This window comes from Mus musculus, chromosome 2 (assembly GCF_000001635.26).
Source record: "Mus musculus strain C57BL/6J chromosome 2, GRCm38.p6 C57BL/6J".
Lineage (NCBI taxonomy): Eukaryota > Metazoa > Chordata > Mammalia > Rodentia > Muridae > Mus > Mus musculus.
The window spans coordinates 153466090-153487393 of NC_000068.7; the positions used below are offsets into that span (position 1 = coordinate 153466090).

The window sequence follows — 21304 nt, forward strand, 5'->3', positions numbered from 1 at the left end:
GTGGGTCATGGGTTGGGGGTGGGGTTGGTGTGGGAGCTGTGGGGTGGGGGAATGGGGTGGGGGTGGGGTGGGAACTGTGGGATGTTCACAGCACTTTCTCTCTGCTTTCCACCCAAACACCTCTATCTAGGCAGTGCGCCTCAAACAGGCTTGGGGATGGGAAGGACATGGGTTTTTAATTATTTTAGTTACTGTGGTCTTTTTTTTTTTTTAATTGTTTATTTGTTTTACAACATCACTGTCCTCAGACCCATTAGAAGAGGGCATTGGATCCCATTACAGATGGTTATGAGCCACCATGTGGTTGCTGAGAATTGAACTCAGGACCTCTGGAAAAGCAGCCAGTACTCTTAAGCATTGAGCCATCTCTCCAGCCCTAGTGACTGTGATTTTTTTTTTTTTTTTTTTTTTTTTTTTTTTTTTTTTTGGTTTTTCAAGACAGGGTTTCTCTGGATAGCCCTGGCTGACCTGGAACTCACTTTGTAGACCAGGCTGTCCTGGAACTCAAAAATCTGCCTGCCTCTGCCTCCCAAGTGGTGACTGTGATTTTAAGCCTGACCATCAAATGTGTAGCACGAGAGTGATATGCAAGTTCTTTGTACAAAGGATCAACCGGACACACTGGACACAGAGCAGGCACCAGTTGACAGTCCCTCTGTGTTGAGGACCCACTAGCACTCACTGCTGAGATCTCTCTGCAGGCCCACACAATTAATTGCCTTGAGTTCCCCTTATCTTTCACAGAGCTGTGGTACCACGCAGGCACAGGCCAGGCCACCTCCTTAGCATCTTTACCAGTGCCTAGATCACAGAACAACAAAGGACAGATGAATGGAGGGTTGGATAATATATGTGTGAATATGCAAATGAGTAGATGACAGAATGTACAAGTGATACCTGGAAACTTCACCCGGAAACTTCACCTTCCAGAAAAAGAATCAGCAGCAGAAAAGTAAAAAAAAAAAAGGGAGGCGTGGCATGGCATGGGAGGTGGATGTTGGGGCATGGGGTGGGGGTGGGGTTGCTGTGAGAGGTGGGGAGTGGGTCATGGGTTGGGGGTGGGGTTGGTGTGGGAGCTGTGGGGTGGGGGAATGAGGTGGGGGTGGGGTGGGAACTGTGGGATGAGGCATGGGGTAGGGGGTTGGAGGGTAGGATGCAAAGCCAGCAAGGTGCTTCTGGAATGGGTAGAAGTGGAAAGGGCTGGGTGAGATTGTTGGGAATCTTTGTCACTGTCCTCAGGCTTTTGTGTGTTTTGTCTTGTTGGGTTTTTCCTTTTTTCTTTCTTTCTTTCTCTCTCTCTCTCTCTCTTTCTCTTTTGTTTTTGTTTGTTTTTTTCTTTTTTAAACAGTCTCTGTGATATTTAATTACAAAAGAATGAAAAAACAAGAGAAGGCAAAAGGCAGTAAGTGGGTGACTCTGCCTTGAGCACACTCTGGAGGGGACTTGGAAACTGACAGGTCACTCTGTTCTGACTCAGCCTGCACCCTGTCTAGGATGCAACCTTCTTGTGGAAGGCTCTCAGCTGTTCCCTCATGGCTTGCCACATCTCCATACCCTGATTCCTCTAAGAAGATAAGTTTATCAACTGTACAACCAGCGTGGCTTCAATTCTGCATCTCTAGAGGAGTTTGTGAGAATTTGTGGTTTTGAACTCAGCTAGCTTTGAACTTGAGATCTTTCTGCCTCTACCTTCCAAGTGCCAAGATTAAAGGCATGGGCCACCTCACCTGGCAGAAAAATAAAACCTCTTCTGACACTATATCCCAATTTTTCAGCTCCTTGTAGCCACTCTGATGACAGCTCCAGGAGTAATTCTCTTTGAGGAGGTCCCTGTAGAGAATGCCACTTAACCCAGACCATCTTGTGAAATGAGGAAACTTAACAACAATATTTGCTGCACTGAATCAGACCTCAAGAAGAATCTCCTTCCTTTGTGTTACTATTACCATTGGAGTTTTCTTTTGTGTGTGTATGTTGAGGGGTAGGGTTACCAGGTGCCAGGTGTCCATATTTCCTAGTATCTTTATAGAGAAGGACTAAGTGCCCAGCATATTAACTTGGATCAAACACTGGCCAGCTGCAAGAAAACCCTGCTCCCTCTCACTGTCTGCCAGAACAAGGTGAGGGTGTACATGTTGCATATGCCCTGCCTCCCTGGTGTCTCCTGGAGTGCAAATGTTAGAAATCCCCAAAAGGTCTGATTGAGCTGTTGGTCCTCCAGGGCTGTGATTACACTGACATTATCTATCCTGCCCCAGTGCCTGGAGACTGTTTTTGCCTTCCTCATAACTCACACTAGCAGCTTGCAAATACTACAGGTGCCAGTTGTGGCCTCTGTGGTCAGAGTGGTCTTGCAAGGGACGTGGGATGGGACAGGCAGAACTCAGGCCAAATAGTCCTCCACTTGTCCTAAGGAGGACCCTGTCTACCTCCAGTGTGTGAGGAACAGGCTACTAATGCAAGGATATGGATTTTTAGTTTCAACTCAAGAAGGGGCATCAAGGACTCTGATCCTTGGCCCCTTCTTTGCTGCTGTAGATTAAACAATCCACAGCAGTGATGCTTGTTTTTTTCCGTTGTGCCAGCCTTAAAGCAGGGCAATGGAGACCAAGGCTTTGCAGCTCCTTGCTGATCATAGGGAGCTGGAGATTGACAGGTGGGTGGGAGGCTCAAAGAAAGATGGGACATTGACATTGCTTCACCTGCCAGTGCCCAAGTAGGGCCTGCCCTCTCCCCCACTCCCCACAGACAGGGGAAGCTGGTTACTCTGAGTCTCTGCACTCCCAGACTTGCTGAGCACTTGGAGACAATGACTCCCGCAGTCTTGTTGTGGGAGTAGCTTGAGTCTGGCCAGGACAATCAGTCCATGAGCTTTGTCTTGCCAGATACTTGCCTAGCGTTCGTTGAGTGGCTGAGAGTTGACCCTTTCCCTCCCACATTCTGGTCCAGTGTGCAGCCTCTGTTAGGGACTTGTACAGACTCTGTCCTTCCCTGACCAGGGGGCCTTTGCATAGGTTTCCCCCTATGGTATGGAAATTTTCTTTCTTTTCATATCTAGCATAAATGGTGGCCTTCTTTCCTGCGGCAAGCCTTCCCTGCCTGCCACAGACCCTCCAATGGACACCAAGTACCCATATCCCAAAACCTTCTCAATAGCACCACTGTGTCCAGTTGTCACTTCCTCAATAGCTATAGCTACCTGCTAGGCACTAGAGCCCAGCTCACAGAAAAAGCCTCACCTTTGTTAATCCCTCTCACCACCACCTTCTACCAATACAAGAGAAACTACAGTTAAGATTTTAAAAGCAAACAAAACCTGACAGGATTTACAGAGGAGAGGCCACATCTGCACACCACACTGACCACGTTGGCCCCGGCAGTGACCCAGATCCAGCTGCCTGTCCCAGGAGAGAAAAGGCCATGTGGCACTGCTCTCAGCTGTCTGTGTGGTTTATGTGAGCAGTGACACTGTGGATGGTTATAGGAAAACAAAGGGCACAATTCCTCCTCCTCTTCAGTAGTCACCAGAGAACTGCACAGTGGGAATGAGATTTCCTAAGCACTAACAATGGCACCCTGAGACTACTACCCCACAGCAGAAACCATGCAGTGCCCCCACCCCCACCCCAGCACACTGCCATCAACAGCAACCATCCTAGGACAGTCACTGTTGGATGAGAGGGAAAACATGGAAGTGAGAGATGCCCCCCACCCCCCTGCAAAAAAAGCTGGCTTCCTTCCTTTAGCCTCAAGAAACAGGATTGGGGTGGGGGTGGGGCAGCCTGAATGCTCACTGTAGGTAGCACAGGCCCAGCTCTAGCACAGACTCACCGCCTCCACATCCAGGCCCAGCCACAAGCCTTCCCCCACCCCCACATGTTCACACTGTCAAGGAGGCTTGCGATGCAAGACAGCAGAAACCAAGAGTTCTGACCTGGATTCCATGTGGAAGCAAGTGCCCCTTCCCTTAGTTAAAGCCTTGGGGACTTGATGTAAGCATAGGTGGGGGCTGCACTTGAGATGAAGGAAGGAAGGAGCGCCCTGGTTTCGGTTGCAGCAGAGGGAGAGGACAGTGCTCACCCAGGTTCTCTTTCAGAGACAGGCTTTGCTTTGTGGGAGGTCAGCAAGTGGAATGTGTGGGGAGTTTTCAGAGCTTGTTTTCATGGTGCCTGACAGCCCTTGGCAAACCTCATCTAGGAGTCTTGGACAACCAGGGAGCTCCAAGGCCTTATCTAGCCCAGTCTAACCTCCAAGGCCCATCTTCCTGGGACCCAAGAATGACAGAGGCCACTGGCAAGCAACCAGTGGTGTAACAGTGGGGAGACCCTGAGAGTTAAGGTCTGTGGCTCTGAAGCATTTGTCCCTAGCAGGTCCTTGAGAGAGCCCGGCAAGGCTGAGCCTCCACGGTTCAGAAGACACTCACAGGGTGAGCATGCTCCCACCTTCTCTGCTAGCTGTGGGACCAGATGACCACAGAACTGTCTTTTTATTTGCTCGTGTTTATCCAGGCTGCTGTGGGCCCCAAGCCCTGGAAAGTCTCAGCCACAACCAGGCAAGGTCAGCCTCCTGGCCTCTGAGGGAGAGAGCAGGCACCTTACCTGCTCCTGAGAGTTCATCACTCGCAGCTTCATCTGCTTCAAGTAGGTAGAGGTGAGGGGCATGTTGTAATCAATAATGCCAGACACCAGAGGGGATGGAGGCTCATTCTCTGCAGCAAAAACAAAAGAAAACCCCTTTCAGTCCCTGCATGGAATGAGGGTGGGGTGAGAGGCTGCCTCCGTCAAGGAGAGGGCTAGCGGCCACTCGCTGTCCACCTGTCCACCTGTGTGCTGTGCAGCACACAGTGTTGAAAATGCTTGCCAGTTAGGTGCCAGTTTTTAAAAAAAAAGTGAGACTTGGCTGTTTCAAAAGAAATGAAAGGTCTGTCACACAGGATTCCTGTGACAACCATGTGGCCCTGTAGCTGCCACTTCTTACAGGCAGGACATGTGTGTTTTGCCAGGGCACAGCTTTGCTCACTCAGGCCACCTGCCAGGACCCTGAAGGCATTAAGTTTCCAACTCTGGCCAGAGTTGGCTCTTGCTGGTAAACACCTGCCTCTGCCTGTCCCACTCCAGCCTCAGCCCCACGGTGTCCCCTCACCAGAGCACTCTCCGAGACCAGATGGCTCACAGATCTGAGCCAGGCCTTCAGTACCCTCCACCCTCCCAAATCCTGGTGCTTCCATAATTGCATGCAGAGGAGGATTTTTTTCCTCCTGCTTATTGCTCTGCTGTCCCGAGGATCAAAGCTATGTGTGCTCTTTTTGTAGAAAATCTGAAGTGTGCAGAAAGATGTGAAGAAGAAAATTTAAAAGCGTAATTGCACCAAGCAGCCTGGCATATGCTTCTGTTTGTTTTTCCTTGTGACTTTTCTTTGCATACTTGATATCATAATGTACACAGAGAATTATAGTTCACTTTCTTCTCAAAAATGCATTTCTTTTAATTAAGTTATTTGAGACAGGGTGTTGCTTTGTATATAGCCCAGGCTGACCTTGAACTCACGATCTTCCTGCTTCAGCCTCCTGAGCACTAGAAGTATTTTTTCCCTAAACATGTTGCTATGAGTCTTTTCCCCAATTTGCCTAAGCCGTGTCCGTATGGTTGGTTGGGTATATAGGCTAGGGTAGACAACAGTTCAGGGAGCATCTCTGGCAATAGGTACTAGTCTGTATGCTGGTCTTTTCCATCACAGAACTATTCTAAGAGATGGGATTTATGGGTCAGAAAGAAAAGATGACCTTTGAATCCCTGCCCAGGGTGCCCAGGCCAATGTCCTGGCTGGCTTCTCTGGGCTTCTCCTGTCTACAGAGGCCTCAGGATCTCCATTTTTCATTCACCAAAGGGTTAGGATCTGAGCTGGGTAAAGCAAGAGCAACTGCCGCTGTGCAAAGCCTGCCCACCTCTGTCACCACCACAGCCCAGACACTGCTGCAGAAGAGACAGTGACAGGGCCAAGGTGCACAGGTCATTTTCTCCACTTGCCCCTCTAGAGCCAGCACCCAAACCAAGGAGGACCCTGCACCCAACACTGTGCCACATGAGGAGGCCGCAGGACAGACAGACACTCGTGTGAATGTCTAGAGGTGTGAACACAAGGAGTCTGAGATGGTTCCGTGGACATTAGTAAAACAATTCCTCTTTGACTTGAATGGGAAGAGGAGAAAAAGCCTCAAAAACACGGAGTGGGGGCAGAGTCACCCCAAGAGGGGGCCCTGCTGCGTGGCCTGGGCAGGAACAGCCTGGAGGAGACTGGTCCTAGACCAGACTGAGCCCAAGACTTCTGTATGCCCTTTAATGTGGTGATAAATATATTTTAATGGACTTGGATAACTTATGGAAACATACACTTCAAGGGCAGCGGACCCTAAAACAGGTGAGAGGGAAGAGGCTTATTACTCTTTTCCTTCTAAGGCTCTCAAGTCTTACTTACTTACATACAAATAAATTATAACTAAATGTTGGAAATGTTTTCTGGTCCTCTATGAGTCTAAGTCCATACTGTGATTCTGACTCAAAATGGTAGCTATCGAATCCATGCTAGTCCACTTAAAAAACCAAACCAAACCTGAGTGCAGCATTATTAGTGCCTGCCACTAGCCTACTGCTACACTGCCCAGATTTCACTTCACACTGAGTTCAAATCCCTGATATTGCACTGAATGCGCGTGCATGCTGTGCTGATGGTGGGGAGGGCTGCTCCTTATTTTCTATCTTTTCTGGGTGGAGTAGGGAATCCTGTGCACATGGGCCTAGCCTGTTAGAAAATGGAGCTGGCTCTTGTTCCCCCTTTTCTTCAATAGACCACCATCAACCTAGACTTGACTTCTTTAACCCCAGGGAGCTTTTAGGCCTCATTCCACAAAGACTGACAGGGTTGGAAGCAACATATTAGGTCCTCAGTGTTCCAGGGACACTGAGGTGCAGTTAGACAGAAGCCATGTTCCTGTCTCCAAATCCTGATGTTTCTGGCCAAGAAGTATGAATTCACTTTAATTTTCTTAAAGGGTAAGGTTATCTGGCATGAAGTTGCTAAACAATATGGAGGCTGCAAAGGGCCACCCACCCCCCAATGGCCCTGCTCATACAGGGGATCTCTGCTCTTGGCCGTCCACACAGGGCAGATGACCTGATGTAACTTAACTTACATCATACCTGAATGCCAGGGATGGTTATCAAAAAGCACTAATAAAGCCGATAACAGTTTGGCTTAGGAGGAAAACCCCAAAAGAACAGTGTCTAGGATGGTGATCTGGAGCAGAAAAAGGGTCTTCCCTGGTCTGTGCTCCCCAGCATCTCTGCAAATCTGAAGATGCTTCTGGGGCCTCAGAAGAGCCAGGAGAGCTGAAAGAGGGTGACAAGATGCCTGTGGCAGGGAAGCAGGCAAACAAAGCTATCGGGGAACACCTGTGCTGGTGGGCAGACCAGAGTGAACACCCTGTTGGGGCAGCAGTGCCAACCTAGGCAGGGCATATGTCCAGGGAGAAAGGGGGCCACAGAGATGGTATGGGAGGTCAGAACTGGCTTACCACAGTGAGGAGGATGGCAGAAGAGCTGGAGGAACCCCTTAATCTCTGGATATGGTGAGTGGAACAACAGCAGATGCAAACCAATGGTGCCCCAGTGTGGGGAGGATGCCATGCCAGGCAAGTTAAAGCAGAGTGTAAATGTGAAAAGGGGGATTGCCTGGGTTGTTTGGACAGTGAGGTCCTCTGTGCCAACACATGTGGTGGTCATGCCCAGGCCACTGAAAACAGCCTAATGCCACTGCTGCATTGGGCACTGTTACTATGGTGAGAGGAGAGTTAAGAGCTATCATCAACATGGAGGCTAAGTGATCCAGCAGGCTGCTACGAAGAGAGGCTGAGAAAGGGCCACCCAGTAATGTTTTAATACCTTTTAATACCTCCTTTCCAAGAAAAATGGAAACCAGCCCACGTGCTCAGCCTGATTCTTTGGGGCTTGGGAAAGGTTCAATAACTTGGGCTCTGCCTAAGATAAGACAGGCCAGGTCAAGCTTAGCCTCCTCAGTGAGAACCAAAGGTACCATCAATCAACACAGATGCCACATTCTCCAGGTGCCTGCTCATTCTCACAACCTTTATCTAGAGAACTCCTCAGTCCAGAGATGACAGAAGTTCCCAGATACTGGTTGGGTACTAGAGGATGAGGGGCAGAGAAGCTGTAAGACCAGCCAGCCTTGTAGAGTTCAGACTAGGAAACAAAACGGGCACTTCAAGCCTAGGCTGAAGAAAGGCAGTCAGTGGACGGGCACGCTCCAGAGGGCCTGCACAGAACGGGTGTCTTTTCCGTATCGGAATCTCTCCTCACTCACATTTACTGCTCACTGCATGAAGGGGAAGAAGAGGCTGTGAGACAAGGAGGGTGAGCAGGGGGGAATGGGCTGTATGGGAGTCCATTAGAGCCAAGAGGGCTTTGGAGTAGTTCAAGAAAGCTTTTCTAAGAGTACAAAGGATTTCTCAGGCAAGAAAACAGCACTTCCTAAGGTCTCCATACAGACCCACAGACCCAGGAAATGGGTGCAGACAGGACACCACCACACAGAAAGGCTATGCATCTCCCACTGTCAGTCAGTGAGTCTGTTAACAGGGAGACTAAAGGCCAGCCAACAAGGCAAGACAGAAGAAGCCAGCAATGGACAGTAATGTGTCTGGAAAGCACAGGAAGGAGGGCTCCACAAGCTTGGTCCTGGGAACTGCTCACTAGTCTGACTTGATGGTTTAACTGTTCCAGAGGAGCACAAGCACAACCTGTGTGTCTGTGGCTCACAGTTTGCGGCTCACAGTTTGCAACCATATCATAGTGTGTTGTCACAGAGAGAAGGCAGGAATGTACCCTCAGAGCTTCCTCTGCCCAGGAAGTCAGGCTGGTCTGAGCATCAGTTCCCACTGGAATTGGTAGGAGAGGTTGTGGTGTAGAGGCCCTGGAATCCAAGGACTGTCTTCCAGACTCGCTGCAGCTTGCTCTGTTTATGTTCCTTGTATAGAGTGGGGAGTTGGGGGCTGCTGGGCCTCACACTCTGCTGGGGACAAGCTGCTCACTGGGGCCACTCTGCTTCCTCCTTTTCTTTCCAGCATGAGGCCAGGAAGCAAGGCAGTCTCCCAGCAGCCCCAGAGGAGACTCCATCCTGTCCCCTCTCCCCCTCCCTCCCTACCTTCCTGGGACAGGAATAACAGGCCCTCTGGCCACAGGGAAGAAAGGGCTAGCAGGCAGTGGTGCAGCCCAAGGAAGCACTATGGGTAGAATTTGACCTTGGGCTCCTGCCAAGGACAAAGCTGACAAGGATTTGGGGGCTGATGCCTCAGACCATGGAGCAGGCAGGCGTTCTCTATGACAATCTAGAAGCCAATCTTTCCCTTTTAAATCTAGCATGTGGATGGGCCCCGGCTAGTGTGCTCAGGGTGGGGGTTGGGCACTTCTGACTTTACCTTTGCAACCTCTGGCTCAGAGTCTAGGGAAAAGGGGAAGCTATCTGGGCCTGAGCATCATAACCTAACAATGGGCCCATGTTCCCAAGGTATCCACAGAGCTCCAGGGCCCTGCACAATGGGCTCCTTTTCTATATCTGCATCACACAGCCCTGTGAGGAAGACATTCTTCCCACTCTGCTGAGAAAGGCGGTTCTGCTTCCCTCTCTTGGGAGTTGGAGAGGGAAACTGGGTGAGTGATTTCACCCAGCACCTCTTCAGGTCTTGGTTTCCTTGGCTGTATGCCAGGACTGACAGCTCATAGCGATTATGAGCAGGGGATTCTCAGAGAGGTTCCCTAGCCTGCTGTGGGATACACAGGTCCCCCTGGCCTGGGGCCCACTTTTCCATGGGTTGTGCTCTGATTTCCTCTCTGCAGTGGGAAGGTCAGCTGCCTGGGACTGAGGATAGGCAGGCACCTGTCCTCTTTCCTGTCAAGATAAGCACCAGGAGAGAGGCTCAAAACAGTCCTCAGGCTGGTTTATATTCTATTCAGTTCTGGGTTGTGAGCAACACCCTCCCCCCTTCTCCTCCTTTCTTGAGCTGAGGATGGGAAGGACCCTCCTAAGGTGGAGGCAGCCAGTGGAGAGAGGAAGCGCAATGCAGTTAGGCTGCCTGCACATAAGTCCCCAACCTGAGGACTTTGCAGCCTTTGGGGAGGAACACCTTCCCCACCATAGGAAACAGCAGGAAAGCCAGAAGGCTATAGTCCCCCAGAGCAGTCTTGCCTCTTCAGGCAGCAGTTTTGTTGTGCCTGACTCCTCCGGTTGCAATGGAAACAATTAGGGCAGAAATAGGAGGGGACCAGCATACTTAGGTGGGCAGGATCCAGGCAGCCAGCACCAGGGTCCAGACTTGCAGTTTGGGGCATAAGCAGAGAAAAGGGCCCCCAGGCCCATTTGCAGGCCAAGGATTATCTTGGCCTTGGGGCCAGGCCACGAGTAACAGTGACAAGCATCCCTTAGGGTCACTCTCCCATATTAGAGCCCTGGGCTAAGCTCAGGGATGACCTCTCAAGCCTTATCAGTCCTTGGAGTAGGGACCCTACTTACTCCGTGCACAGAGCTGAGACCCACACTCATACAGCCAAGCCTAGGAGCCTACTCTCAACAACAGAATCAGCATTAGCTCTGGACCTTCACACCTTGGAAGCTGTCTTACTACCTGCTAGGCAGCTACTGCTTAGAGGCTCCCAGGCAGCAAAGCCTCTCGATCTGGTGAATCAGCTGCTGTCATCAGCTGCTCAGGTGCTTGTTGCCTGTGTCCCTGTCACCGGGCTGTCACAGCATAGTCCACTTGTTCTCCCCAGGTGGGTGCCTGCCCTTAGAGGTCTACCTGAATAAGTGGCTTCCTGTCCACTCCTACTTTGTCCTCATGGTCAGACAACTGCCCCTACCCCTTTTGTCCTGTTGTGGCTCATAATTTGCAGGCCTGAAGCCAGGGGAGGCACAGTATGTCATGGGAAGGCCCAGAACCTTGATTAGTGTACCTCCCCAAGCCACAACACACTAAGCCACCCATGCCACCCATGATAACTATGGTCAAATGTTCTGGTCCGTGTTACAGTCAAAGCCAGCTGCAGGCAGACAAACTGATGGGCTGTGTAGGAAGATGTGGGAGGGGAACCCTTGATGGTCTCACTGGGCTGAACAGAGCAAAGGGCAGCTTCAGCTAATCACAAGTGGTCTGTCCATCTTCAGTACTAATCAGGCCTCACTGATCTGATGGGAGGTCACATGAGGCAGACCTTAGTGAGCATGCACCACTGGCAGGAGTTAAGGGCCAAAGGGTAAGAAGAACATGCCTCATGGGGTGTGTGTCTGTCTTCAGAGACCCAGATCCATGTGTACATGAGTGGACAACCAGCCCCAGGGGCAAGGTCAAGTGGCTAGGATGGAAGAACCCAGAGAACAGGAAGTTTGGCCACTTAGAATTAGGTGAGAGGAGAGGGGCTAGCCTAAGCCTTGAAGGGCAAGATGATGGGTTGTTGGTTCTAAGAGAAGCTTAACATTTACAAAACCAATAAAGAAGCACTGTGGTGGTACATACATAGTCTCAGCACTCGAGACACTACAGCAGGAGGATTGACAGCTTGGAGCCAGCCTGGGCTATATGGTGAGACTCTGTCTCAAAAATAAGTAAGCAAGCAAGTAATTAATAATTAGAAAGTTAAACAAATCCAAACAAGGCTCCTGAGGCAGTGCCACCACCCACATGGCCTCTGGAGGACCTGTCCGCTGCGTGGCCCCCACCTTTGGGCTCCGGGCCGCTGGAGTTAAAGTGCATCCTCTTCTGGCATTCCGTGCAGCTCATGAGGAACCGAGTCACAGCCTCTCTGGGGAGGAAGGCGTAGGTCTCCGCGATCTGCCAGAAAACAGTTTGCACATCATGTGCCATCTTGAAGGCAACTTAGTCGCCAACAACATTGAGGGGCCAATGGCCTCTCTTCCTTTCTGTAAAATGAGCCACTTGTTTTTAAAACTTGAATAAAGGGGATTAAAAAATGAAAATTAAAAGCATTTAAACATGATCTAGTTTTAAACCTCTAATAAACAATATTCTTATCAGAACATTTTATGGCTGCCACTAAAAGGTGAGCTTGTGAACACTGCTCTAGAATACAACAACCTCTCCTCTTAGAGATGTATAAGCTAAGACCCACTTGTAAATTCACTGGCCTAGTAGCAAAGTCCAGTGTTCCACCACTGATGTCCTGGGCTAACCCACAGGCCAAGGACCTTTTTAGGCAGAGCTATAGAACGCTGGTTCAGGGCATCCAACTTTCCACATGTTCCTCCTGTAACTAAGGATTCTGTTGAGGCCCATGGCTCTTGAGAGGTAAGACTGCAGGTCACAGCACCCCACACTGAGGGAGGAGAGCTGGCAGGAGACAGGGAAGTAGAGATGGAATGGAAAGGATATGAAAAGGCTGGGTAGGAAGCAGGGAAGGGTGGGTGTGAGCCTGCAACGCTAGTAAGGGGGTCAGCATTACTCTAGGTTTTGGGAAGCTCTGATTCTGGTTTGGCTGTCCAAGGGGTCCAAAGTGTCCTATTTATGCCGCCTTTCCTCTGCCAGAGGCAGCCTGACAGCTGATTTTCCCGTGCTCTGCCTAGAAGCCAGTTCTCCCACTCCTCTCCACTAAGGGGCAGTATCACCCAAGCGTTCCCACCCTTAGCACAGCCCAGTGGAAAAGTTGACTGAGGGCTTTAGGGCCTCTCTGGACTCTACTGGGCCCTGCTCCTCCCATGGCCAGTACACAGTCTGCTTCTACAGGGACTAGAGACAGGATTCATGGACACCCTCAATCTCAGCTGGTAGAGGCAGCCCTCTAAGGAACAGCCTTCAAGGCTCCAGCCCAGCCACTGGCCTGCTTCACGTCCTAGAGAATTCTACTGCTGCCAGCTGCAAACTAGAGTTAATTTTGGTGGCACAGTTGTTACTTCTCAGCTGACTTGATGCTCTGCAGAGCAGGCAGTCTCTTTGATGAGTTATCTCCCTTCTAAATTCCCTGTCTGATTGCCTTGCTCTGGAGGTCAAGGACAAGGGCGAACCCTGTGTCTCTGGCTGGGAGAGCCACGGTGGAGGAAGAAGACCAGGTTGGCCCACGTTAGAGATGAGCACTAGAGCGTGGAGGGCTTTCTGCTAGGTAAGCATGCATCTTCATCCTAGCCTAGAGCTCTAGGAGTCCTTTCAGAGGATGCCAAGTTGGGAATAGTGAGTCTGTTGCAGGCAGAGCCAGAGCTGGGGCTGACTGGCCAAATGATGGGGTCCCAGACTCCCCTGAGATATTATATTTATTATATAAAGTTGGGCCTCAGAAGAGCTGAGTGGTTATGGGGATGAGAGATGCAGTCGGCTAAAAGGAAAGTGAGGTTCATGCCAGAGGAATAAGGTTGCTTCCTCACCTGCACTGGAAAGGCACAGACTCAAGAACAGCTCCTGGTCAGGCTGCTCTGCTGAGGGCTGCACACAGGGTGAGCATAGCTATCTTGGCTTCCTGGCCTTCAGAGCGCACAGGAGTCTGTCTCCAGGGTGCAATGGTGACCACAAGATCTGATCTTGGTTTGGTCCCCAGCAGTGGGCCAGGGAGATATATCTTCTGGCTCTGAGTCTCATAGGAGAATGGGAGAGGTAAAAAGTCCTTGGAGCTGTCAGAGGGTGGGGCAGTGTCAGAGGAAGCTGGGAGTTAGTTCTGTACTACATAGGAACCCATATGGACAGCACACCCTCCCTCTTATATTTTCCACAGAATCTTTTGGTTCAACCTTTGGTTGGTCAGGACTAGAAATGGAACCTCTATTTCTGTGTGTGTACTTGGATGCCACAGGCCCATGGAACACGGGACACACACACACATAGACACACAAAGACACACATAGACACACACACACAATAAGACCAGAAAGGCAATCCTCACACGCTCACAAGATGCTCATATCAGGAGGATGGTGGCTTTCAGATGTTTCAGACCCTGTTCTAGAAATAGATGCATGTGTACAAAACAGAGTAAGTGGACTGCCCTCATGTTCCAGGAGGAGGTGCTTCAGGCTCCCTCCCTGTCCCAGGCAGGACCCTTCCCTCAGCTGTCCTGCACTGCCTGCTGTGCTGCTGCTCTCAGTCTCCTGAAACCATGTATGGATTTCCCTTTTCTATTTTTCCTAGTGTTAAAAACTGAGAGATTTCATAGGCAGGGAGAACAGAAGCTATTTGCAGAGTAGCTGACTTGCAAGGCCTGGTTTTCACTCCCCAACTCAGAAGCCAACAGGGGCTGAAAAGAGGGGCAGGGTGTGGGGGGATTTGTACCACTTTACAAGATCCTCCTTCTGCCCTGTGCTGGATTAGCACGTGGTGGGCCTGGAGCAGCTGCTGACCACATCTGGCCCCAACTCCAAAGTGGCCCGGGTGGCCAGATCCAGGCTCTGCAAGCTGAGCTGGCCGCTAGCATCCCTGGAGGGGAGGAAGAGGTAAAAGGGTTCTTCCAACCTAGATTGGCTGAGATGGGGGAAAGCCCTGGGGGGTGGGGAGTGGGGGCTCAGGGAACTGGGAGCAGCCTGGAACTTGACCAGTGAGACTCCTAGGATCTTTGGATACTCAAGTCTCCCTGATGGAGAGGCTATGGCAGGGTTCCCTGCTCAAAAAGCCACTCCTTCTGTATCACCTGATGGAAATGCCTTCTGCCCGGACTCTAAAAACTACAGGCTTTAAAAGCACATAACCGGGGCTGGTGAGATGGCTCAGTGGGTAAGAGCACCCGACTGCTCTTCCAAAGGTCCAGAGTTCAAATCCCAGCAACCACATGGTGGCTCACAACCATCCGTAACAAGATCTGACTCCCTCTTCTGGTGTGTCTGAAGACAGCTACAGTGTACTTACATATAATAATAAATAAAAAACCTTTAAAAAAAAAAAAAAAAAAAAAAGCACATAACCTTTCCTCTCTAATTCTTTGCTGAACAGTTGCTGGAAAGATCCTCTTCCCTAATGAAGAACTGGCCTCCTTTAGTGCCCCAAACAAGGCTACCCACTTCCCTACTGTCTCCCAACCTCAAAGGCACTTCAGGCCTGTAAGAATTCGAAAGTCCCTGTACCTTATAGACGAAAAGCAGACCCAGGATTCAGGTTTGGCTAAATACATGGTGACAGATCCAAAACCCACTCATCCGAGGGCTTGATGAAAGCCTGCAGTGCCGGGCTGTGCCTCTCTACAGCCATGCACAGGGTTTGCTTAGGGGCTTTTTCTAAAGGGGGGCTCATGTCTACCGAGCAAGGCTGAGGAGCTAGGCAGGGCAGAGGGAAGTGAAAGCAGATGAAACGGGGAGCACACAGCATCCAGCTACCATCTCTGCCCCAGAAACAGGAAGACAGTAGCCAGGAAAGGTGGCAGATGGGAGAGAGGGATGGGTGAGGAGGTATGGAGGGAAAGTGGAAACACCAGCTCCTTGTCCTCCAATTGCTGCAGGAGGGCCCTAGCCTGCTGAGCTCAGCCTTGGCCCTGTGCTGAAATTCCAGCTGTGTATGCAGCCCAGCCCGCTCCATGCCAGTCATGTGCCAGCTCCAGGCTGGGCAGGGCAATGGGGCACATGGCAGCATATGCACCAGAATCCAGAAAGTGCAAAGGCCTAGCTGTCTGCTTGGTCCAGGAGCACAAGAGCTGTCAAAACCAGCCCCACTCAGCTTCAGCCTCTAGTTCCTAAAGGCCACAGACCCCATTGAGGAGTACCTGTGGACAAGGCTTGCTGCTTGGCACAGAGGAGCCAGGGAAGTAACCAGATTCAGACGGCCAAGCCTACATGCCTGACAACAGCCAGTGGCTGGCTTGGCAGTTTGCCTCAGGAGACCTGTAGCAAGGAAGGATGGGTGCTGGTCAGCTACCTGGCTCTGAACTCCAGCTGAGCGACTTTAGACAGCTGTGGTTCTCACCTTAAAGTGGGGCTCATATGTCCCTGCTTTATGGCTGTAGCTTTTACATGGCTCAGACTTAGGAGGTGAAATTGGAAAGGGCTAATGGTAGAGCCGGGCACACATGGAAGTTCAGCACCACGGCAGGTTCAGCGATAAGCAAATGCAGTCTTCTCAATCCCAAGGAGACCCTAGTCCCAGACGGATGGTTCTCCCTTTTGTAGCCTCACTTAGAAAGACCCTCAGCCTGGCTTCCTTCCTCACAGGCACATACACTGACTAGCAGGAGGAATGGGAAGACAGGGTGGCCATGCTGTGCCCCTCAGCCTCTTTCCTCACTGCTCGGAGGCTCCCGGCAGAGGGAGAGGCAGATCCTAAAGAGAGGCAGCTCAGTGACTGAGGGCACTGGCTGCCCTTCCAAAAGCAATCCCATGGCAACTTACAGCTGTCTGTGACTCCAGGCCCAGGGGACCCAGTGTTGTCTTCCGGCCTCCATGGGTACAGCACTCATATGGTACACAGACACATGAAGAGCAAGGAGCCAAATACCCATCCAGGACAAAGACCGTCAACTGAGGACAAAGGTTTCTGGAATTTGGGATTTTGTGAATTGGGACACATGGGGAAATAATACCTATACATACAGGCCACCTCCACTACAGCCCAAGGCTGTCTACACAAGGATACAAGCTGCCTGCTACTTAGGCGTGACCCTGTACAGGTGACTTGAGGTTCTGGGTCTGTTTCTTTAAGTAGGAAATGGCCCATTGTGCCTTAGTCACAAGATGGCCTCTGGTGCTCAGCTGAGAATAAAATGTCTGGCTTGTGGGCTCAGAGCTGTGCTCGGGCCATGGGTGCAGACTTACATGTAGAGCCAATGGGACAGAAGCCTCTGCGTAGCAGGCTCCTCCTGAAGTTAGGGCTGCTGCTGTCCATAGCCCTGCTCTCCACTTCACTGATGTGGACTATTTCTCTAGTAGTTGTTCCACTCCTTTCTGCCCTCCTAAAGGTGGCCAGTATAGACTCTCCCTTTCCATGGAACCCAGCCTTCAGTGTCCAGAGCTAGCACATCTTCACTGAGTCCTCCAGTGTCCTTGTTCTATCAAAGCTGGTCTTGGAGGCATTTCTCCTTTTGTACATATCTTTTTGCCTTTAGCCTCTTCACCCCAAATCCAGCTGTGACCTTCTGAAGGTATGAAGCAGGTCCTCAGACCCAGAGCCTCTGGCGAACTCACAGGGCTAGCTTACAGTGCTGTGGTAACCTGGCTAAGCTCACACAGCAAGCATCTAGGGCAGGCTGGCAAGCGCTCTGTGCCATGCTGTGGAGGCACTGGCCCCTGCGATTCTTATTATCTGTGCTCCCCCAGCAGGCTACAAGGGGCTGAAACTGGGGAGAGGAGGGCTTCCTCTCTGTCCTGCCCATCTCCTTTTCTCTCCCTCCCTCCCTCCCTTCAACCTGCTTCTTCTTTGTGCTCTGACCGCAGAACCCGCCCCTCACCCTGAGAGCCATCTCTGGCTGCCTTGCCCTTGCCCCATGCCCCCCTGGATCCCCAAAGGCCGCTTCATCACGCCTCAGCTCCCAGCCCCGCCTCCCGCCCAACATGTGCGGAGCCCATGGCCTCCTGCCAAAGCCTGGGGCTGCCAGCAGAGGCAGAGACAGAAATCTCACCGCTCGGTAGGTTTTCTTCTGCCCAGCGTGCTTGGGGGCTTTGCCTGGCTCTGCAGAGCTCTCCACGTGCATCGAGTAGATGATGTCAAAGAAATCTTCCACCACAGCAACGCGTTTCAGAGAGATGCCCTCGGGCTCCGACAGGCCATCTGCCCCCTGTGACAGGGTGGACAAGCTGTGTTAGTGTCAGGGTTGATGGAGGGTGAGAGCTGGGCCCAGAGGCCAGGCCACAGGTCGGGGAGGGGGGCAGGGTCTTTGCTGCTCCCCTGGCCCAGCACAGCCTCTAACAGTTCCAGTTAGGAGGTGGGGAGGAGAGGAAACCCACTGGATCTGGGGAGAGGGTACAAAAGTCAGTGTGGCTGAGGAGGCTACAAAACCTACCAGCAACAATGGGCAGAGAAACACGACAACACAAGAACAAATTAGGAAACCAAGAGGTTCCATGTTCACAATTCAGACAGATTGTGCCAGACTCCCAGAGAGCTCTCGAATCACATGCTGTGCCAAGACCATCCTAGAAGTCTCTGGGGAGGGGGAGTGCTAAATAGATGCGGCCCCATCAGGAGCTTGCCAATTAGCAGTAACCTTTCACTGTGGTCCTGGTTGGGGTCCCAGGAGACCGGCTACCATCACCTAGGTGGCTCCTGCCTTTGCCCAGGCCTTTCTAAGAAGCTTTTCATCACTGTCCTTCCCTATCCCAGCAGCTGAATGCCAGCCACAGTGCCCAGGCTCTTTGTATGGGGAGAAGCACAGAAAAACAGGCTGGAGGGCATGGAGATGTGGCAGGGCTGGAAGCCTGGTGGTCATGGGCCCCAAGCCTCTTATTAGACTGTCAGCTGGCTCAACAAGGTGTGCCAAGATGGAGGCTGAGTTCTTTGCAGCAAAGAGCTGTGGAAGGCACCAGTGCCCCATTCCCAACCCTGGTGAGGAAAGAGGCCAAAGGGAGACTCCAGGGCATGAGTTGTAGGTGGGGCCAGTAGTGCTCCATGAAAGTGTTTCCTGGTCCACAGAGATCTGGGGACACCAGTTCTCCCCTATCATACCTCATGGGCAGACTGGGAAGACTTTAGGGAGCTTCAGAGAACAAATAGTATGGGCACCCATGCCCAAAGCACAACTCCCAAGATAATCCTTCCCCAGCGGATGCAGGACAAGGACAACAGCCCCAGGGAGGTGTGGACTTCACACCTGGCACATGCTAGGTGATTGACAAACAACTGCTGCTGGGCAGGTAGTAGGTTAGCATGTCATTGAGACATGTTGGGAATGGGTGTGATGGTGCATGCCTTCACATAGACCTCAGTGAGTTTGAGGCCAGCCTGGTCTACCTAGCAAGGCAGACATCCAAAGCTACATAAAGAGACCTTGTATCACACATGCACACACAAAAGCACTTTATAGTTGGCTGAATTTCCCCGAGTGTATGACAGAACTGAACATTACAACCCTGGGAGGTTGTGATGGCCAGGACCTGCCTGGGAACAGTAGCAGAGGATGGACGGTCAGGCCCTTAGACATTCTAAGGAGAATACAGGTCTTGCCAGTATGCCATGGACTAGCTTCAGTTTTATCCCTTGTCTTCCCAGACAGATAGGCAGTGCTGGCAGAATGGGAAAGCCTTGTGGCCATTGGCCTGCTTGGGGCATCTATGGTGTGGGCTGCTAAACCCTAGAACTCCTAGGCAACATCTCTGCATGATGACCCTGGGCTGTGGCCTCACTAGTCTGACACAGCCCTCTGGCCAGTCAGTACCCAATTTCAACAGGGACTGCTCAGGGGGCAGGCATCTGTGTAAACACATATGCGCATGTGCAATGCGTGTATTCGGGGAAAATCACACGCTGGCCCAGCCTTACTGCTCTGCAGTTCTGCAGCTCAGACAAACTCCCAACTTCCCAACTTGCCTGACGGTCACTTAGGAGATGAGCTGTGAAATTACACATCTCTTCAGGTTCATATCTGCCAGACTCACTTTCTGTCCTTCTTAGGGAATCCCCACCCTTTGAAGTCCTAAGCTCTTTATAGGCTCACCGGGTGCCACTATGTCAGCCCTGGGAACCAAACTCAGGTACTTTGTAAGAGCAGCAACCACTGAGACATCTCTCCGGCCTCCTCTAGAGGTATACAATGGCAAAAATAATGATAATACTAAATAAATAAAATAAAAAATAACGTCAAGAATAAATACAACTGATTTTTAGTTCTCAGTCTGGGTATAGCTATACAAGTGTGCAGACAGTGTCTTAAAAAGTCTATTAAGAATACTTGCGACCTTCCATTATCTTCTATAAACCTGCTCATCTTTAATTTATTACTTATTTTTGTTGTCTTGAGTCAGAGCATTTACTGGCCTGGAAGTCACAATGTAGACCAGGATGGCCCACAATGACCTATTTGTCTGTCTGTCTGTCTGTCTGTCTGTCTGTCTGTCTCTCCTGAGTGCTGTCATTAAAAGTGTAAGCCACCATGCCCAACTTCTTAACTTTAATTTTGAAAAATTATTAATTTCTAGGCTGTGTGGATAGCTCTAGGGGTAAAAACTCTTGCTGCAGAGCACGGGAGCTTGAGTCTAAATCCCCAGAACCCACCCAAAAAGCTGGGCATAATCACCCAAGTTCCTGAGACTCCGTGCTGTTGGTATTGGGGAGACAGGATGAACTCTGGGGTTGAATGAAGACCTTGTATCAAGGAGAGTGGAGAGGGGCAGAGGAGGGCACCTGGCATCCTTCTCTAGCCTCCATATGGGCATATGGGTATACACCACACACACACACCACACACATACCACACACGCATACACACACACCACACACACATACACACACACCACACACATACCACACACACACACACACACCACACACACACACACACACATACACACATACACCACACCACCCCCCACCCACACACACCCACACCCACCACACCACACCACCACCACCACCCACACACACAAGCAAAAATTAAAAAACAAAATAAATGCTGTCATAAAAAATGTTAATTTGGGGCTAGTGATATGCCTCCGTGGGTAAAAGCACCTGCCACCAAGCCTGATGACCCAGTTGGATCCCTGACTGGCATGTAGCAGTAACTGACTCCTGAAAGATGCTCTCTGACCTCCTCCACACGGCACTGGTACACCCCACCCCCAAAATACATAAAGTTAAAATTCAATTAAAACGTTAATATAAGCTGCGTAGTAGTGTTGTACACCTTTAATGCCAGCACTCAGGAGGCAGAGACTGGATTCAAGGCCAGCTTGATACTGTTTTCTCATCTGTAAGGGTGGACAGTCAAGTCCACCTAATTGGACGTTCTTAGGATCAAGTAAGAATGTGTGTGAGGGGATATGTGTGTCTGGGCTCATGGTTCCCAGCTAAAGCATTGGCCACAGAACAAGACCAGAGTTCAGATCCAGGTAACTATAAGCAAGCTGACGAAGGAGACTTGTCTTAACAGTAAAATCTAGGTTTGGGGGCTGCTCTTCCAAAGGTCCTGAGTTCAAATCCCAGCAACTACATGGTGGCTCACAACCACCCATAAGGAGATTCTTCTGGTGTCTGAAGACAGCTACAGTGTACTTATGTATAATAATAAATAAATCTTTAAAAAAAAAAAGAAAAGAAAAAGATCTAGGTTTGACCAAGAGACCCTGCCTCAAAAAAATAAGCTTTCCATTCCAGCACTCGGCAGGGCAGAAGCAG

At 50.7% G+C, this 21304-nt stretch overlaps 1 protein-coding gene across 8 annotated transcripts in view; it reads right to left on the bottom strand.

The window, feature by feature from the left end:
• The window catches only part of Nol4l (nucleolar protein 4-like), a 122779-nt gene that overhangs the window by 58629 nt on the left and 42846 nt on the right, over positions 1-21304 (bottom strand). For 6 of the 8 annotated variants that reach the window (XR_001783139.2, NM_001134300.2, XM_011239629.1 and 3 more), the window contains 3 exons: positions 17598-17753; positions 11782-11893; positions 4599-4708 (listed from right to left, as the gene is read on the bottom strand). Coding sequence is in view for 6 of the 8 variants with exons in the window: in NM_001134300.2 (NP_001127772.1) it covers positions 4599-4708; positions 11782-11893; positions 17598-17753 (378 nt within the window). In the remaining 2 variants the exon portion in view is untranslated. Of the gene's footprint in view, positions 1-4598; positions 4709-11781; positions 11894-13434; positions 13678-14332; positions 14458-17597; positions 17754-21304 lie in introns of those variants that run through there. The other 2 variants (XM_006499783.4, XM_006499784.4) reach the window with 2 other exon arrangements.